Source organism: Silene latifolia, chromosome 10, assembly GCF_048544455.1.
Source record: "Silene latifolia isolate original U9 population chromosome 10, ASM4854445v1, whole genome shotgun sequence".
In the NCBI taxonomy this organism is placed as follows: Eukaryota; Viridiplantae; Streptophyta; class Magnoliopsida; order Caryophyllales; family Caryophyllaceae; genus Silene; species Silene latifolia.
Window position 1 is genome coordinate 68,411,455 of NC_133535.1, and position 4,416 is coordinate 68,415,870.

Genomic DNA, 4,416 nt, shown 5'->3' on the forward strand with positions numbered 1-4,416 from the left:
GACTAGGAATTCACCATACTATCCAGTTACATTCATAATCACGACATAATCAGTCCAAACAACTCAATTTCCGCTGCAAATTTACCAAGTATCACGACATATACAATCTCAGAAATAGCAAACTCGAACGAACAGTCCAACGATCTGTTCAATCTCGTTTTTTTTCATACTGTTTTACATCAAATTGGTTACCAGAGCTAAGTTCAGATTTATTCCTTAATAGATCTGTCTTGGGACGTTGCTAATCATGGTTAAAGACGGTGAAGAAGGTCCGAAAACATGGGAAGATGGTCATAACGAGCTGAAGTTGGAGATGGCTCAGATGGCTTATGTGTTAAAAAATATAGCAAGCATGTTGAAGGCTAAAGAGAAGAAAAAAGAATCGGACACTCCATCCGAATCTGAAGAAGAGGACGAGCAGCCAAAGAGGAAGTCAAAAAATAAGAACGATGATGATCGAGGTTTAAAACTCGATATTCCTGACTTTGATGGCGAGATGGATCCGGAAAAATTTCTGGATTGGGTAAGACAAGCTGAAAGGGTTTTCGAGTATAAAGAATACGATGACAAGAAGCAATTTAAAGTTGCAATCTTGAAGCTTACAAAGTATGCATCTTTATGGTACGAAAATCTGAAAAAACAAAGGAGAAAGGAAGGCAAGGACAAGATCGAGTCTTGGATCAAATTAAAGAAGCACTTGATGAGACGATTCCTGCCAAGGGATTATGAACAAGATAACTACTTAAAGCTCCAATCTTTAGAGCAAGGAAGCATGACAAAGGATCGAATACATCAAAGAATTCGAGAAGATGTCGATTGTATGCGATCTTGAGGAGAAAGAAGAGCTAAGGGTGGCGAGATTCATCAAGGGCCTAACACCCGCAATTGCTAAAAGAGTCGAGATCCAGAATTATGAAGGTTTTAATGATGTGTGTCGATTAGCATGGAAGTTCGAGAAACATGATAAGGCACAAAAACCTCATGCTTATTCCAAGGGACAAAGTTCGGGAACGAATTCATATTCCAGGCCAGCTCCTAGCAAGGCTAAAGAAATCCCGAAAGAAGAACCCAAGGACAAAGGAAAGGGTGTTGCCGAGCCAAAGGGGAGTTCTTTGAGACGTTGCTTCAAGTGTCAAGGCTATGGACATATAGCAAACGAATGTCCTCAGAAACGAGCCCTAACAGCTCAAGAATTATGTGATTTGATCCCCGTATTTGTCACGCCAGAGGAAGAAACAGTCCAAGGGAATGTTGAAACTGATGGTGAAGGAAGAGTCTATGATTTGGATCCGTTGAGTGACGAGGAGTGTTTAGTGCTGCGTAATTTGCATATGGAAACGGGTTCAGCTGAGAATGAACAACGGGAGCAAATCTTCCATACTCGGTGCAAGGTAAACCGTAAAATTTGCAATCTTATTATTGATAGTGGATCATGTGCTAATGTAGTAGCAAGGGACCTTGTTGATAAACTAAAATTGCAAACTAAAGACCGAGTTAAACCATATAAATTGCATTGGCTGAATGGGGAGAATGGGATTCAAGTTAAGAAACAAGCCTTAGTTTCGTTGAGTTTAGGACCCTATACTGATGAGGTGTGGTGCGATATAATTCCTATGAATGCATGCCACATTCTGTTGGGTAGGCCTTGGCAATTCGATAGAAAGGTTGAACATGACGGGAGAGCCAATGTGTATAGCGTGATGAAGGGTAATGTGAGATATAATCTGAAACCTATGTCACCTAACAAGATTAAAGAGTCTAAAACAAAGAAGGGGAGTATGTTTATGGAGGCTCGGGAGGTTGAGGAAGCTTTGGCTCGTGGAGAACGAACTTATGTGCTGATGGTTCGTGAATTAGGGTCCGTTGGTGTGTGTAATGACCGTGGGGTACAGGAGCTATTAGAAGAGTTCCGGGATGTGTTTCCGGATGAATTACCGGATGGGTTACCTCCTTTACGTGGTATTGAACACCAAATAGATCTGATTCCAGGGGCGGCATTGCCTAATAAGCCGGCCTATCGTTGTAATCCAGAGGAAGCAAAGGAGTTACAGAGACAAGTCCAAGAATTGATAGATAGAGGATATGTTCAAGAGAGTTTAAGTCCTTGTGCGGTGCCTGCGTTATTAGTGCCAAAGAAGGAAGGGACTTGGAGAATGTGCATTGATAGTAGAGCGGTGAATAACATTACAATCAAATATCGCTTTCCTATGCCAAGACTTGATGATATGCTTGACGAACTTTCTGGTTCGTGTGTCTTTTCTAAACTGGATTTGAGGAGTGGCTACCATCAAATGAGGATTCGAGAAGGGGATGAGTGGAAGACCGCGTTTAAAACGAAGCAAGGATTATATGAATGGCTTGTGATGCCGTTTGGATTGTGCAATGCTCCTAGTTCGTTTATGAGGTTGATGAATGAAGTGTTAAGGCCGTTCCTTAACAAATTTGTGGTGGTCTATCTTGACGACATCCTGATTTATAGCAAAGATGAAGAGTCGCACAAACGACATTTGCGAGCTGTGTTTGAAGTGTTGCGAGATCAGAAGCTTTATGGTAAGTTGGAAAAATGTACTTTTATGGTCTCAAGTGTTGTCTTTCTTGGTTATATTGTGGGAAAGGACGGAGTAAGTATGGACCCATCCAAGGTCGATGCTATTCAAGCCTGGCCAGTTCCGAAATCAACTACAGAGGTGCGAAGCTTCCATGGTTTAGCATCATTTTATAGACGGTTCATCCAGGGTTTTAGCTCGATTGTGGCTCCAATTACAGAGCTAACCAAGAAGGGAGAGTTCGTGTGGACTAACAGCGCCCAAAAGGCGTTTGAAGAGGTAAAACGCAAGCTATGCTCCGGACCTGTTTTAGCACTACCTGATTTTAATAAATTGTTTGAAGTCGAGTGTGATGCAAGTGGTGTTGGAATTGGTGCCGTGTTAATACAAGAAAAGAGGCCTATTGCATATTTCAAATGAGAAATTAAACGGTGCAAGGTTGAACTATTCAACTTATGACAAGGAGTTTTATGCAATCGTGAGAGCATTGGATCATTGGAGTCATTATCTGCGTCCAAAGCCGTTTATTTTACATTCGATCACGAGGCTCTTAAACACATCCATGGACAAAGAAAAGTTAAATCAAAGACATGCCAAATGGGTAGAATTTTTGCAATCATTCACATTTTCTTCAAAGTACAAGACGGGAAGTTCTAATGTCGTGGCTGATGCATTATCACGAAGGCATTCATTATTGATTGAGTTGGATGCGAGGATTCTTGGTTTCGAACATATCAAGGAACTGTACAAGTCCGATCCAGAATTTTCAAAGGAAATCATTGATCCAACAGGTTTGTATACTGTTCAGGATGGCTATCTTTTCAAGGGTAATCGGCTATGCATTCCGAATGGGTCGATTAGGGAGTTGTTGGTACGAGAAGCTCATGGCGGGGCTATTGCTGGACACTTTGGAGTTAACAAGACGAGTGACATCCTAAGTGAACATTTCTACTGGCCGAGAATGAATAAGGACGTGCAAGAGATCGTGGCGAAATGTGTGGTATGTCAAAAGGCTAAGAGCACGTTCACCAAGGGCTTGTATACACCTCTGCCCGTACCTGTACAGCCATGGAATGAGGTAAGCATGGATTTTATCCTTGGTTTGCCGAGAACTCAAAGGGGTAAGGACTCGATTATGGTGGTAGTTGATCGATTCTCAAAGATGGCGCATTTTATTCCGTGTCACAAGACTGATGATGCAACTAAAGTGGCTGATTTGTACTATAGAGAGATCGTTCGATTACATGGAATACCTCTTACTATTGTTTCAGATCGAGATGTGAAGTTTCTTAGTTACTTCTGGAAAACGTTATGGCGTTTGGTAGGGACTAAGCTTCTTTTCGGTACATCACACCATCCACAAACAGATGGTCAGACCGAGGTAACCAACCGTACTCTAGGGAGTCTATTGCGAGGATTGGTTAGTAAAAGCACAAAGGATTGGGATATCAAATTGGCGCATGCTGAATTTGCTTATAATCGTACACCATCAATGACGACAGGAAGAGCTCCATTCGAGATTGTCTATGGCGTGAATCCATACCTGCCAATCGATTTAGTGCCCATTCCAAAGAAAGATGTGTTAAGTTTTGAAGCCAAAGAAAGACAAGCTGCATTTCTCCGAGTATGTGAACAAGTTCGAGCTCAAATTGAGAAGGCAAATGCTAAATACAAAGAGAAGGCTAATAAACATCGAAAGCAGCCTGTTTTCAAGGAGGGTGATCTTGTGTGGTTACATTTGAGGAAGGAACGATTTCCATCCAAAAGGAAGAATAAGTTGATGCCACGAGCAGATGGTCCATTCAAGATCCTCGAATGTTATGGTTCTAATGCATACAAGCTGGAGTTGCCGAGTGAATATGGTGGGGTG

General features: G+C 41.8%; 1 protein-coding gene across 1 annotated transcript; it reads left to right on the plus strand.

Moving 5' to 3' along the window:
- The first annotated feature begins 809 nt into the window (after positions 1 to 809).
- On the plus strand, positions 810 to 2,966 carry LOC141607736 (uncharacterized). Its single transcript, XM_074427087.1, has 2 exons — positions 810 to 2,155; positions 2,480 to 2,966. The coding sequence occupies exons 1-2, from the start codon at positions 810 to 812 to the stop codon at positions 2,964 to 2,966; spliced, it is 1,833 nt and encodes a 610-aa protein (XP_074283188.1).
- The last annotated feature ends 1,450 nt before the right edge of the window (positions 2,967 to 4,416 follow it).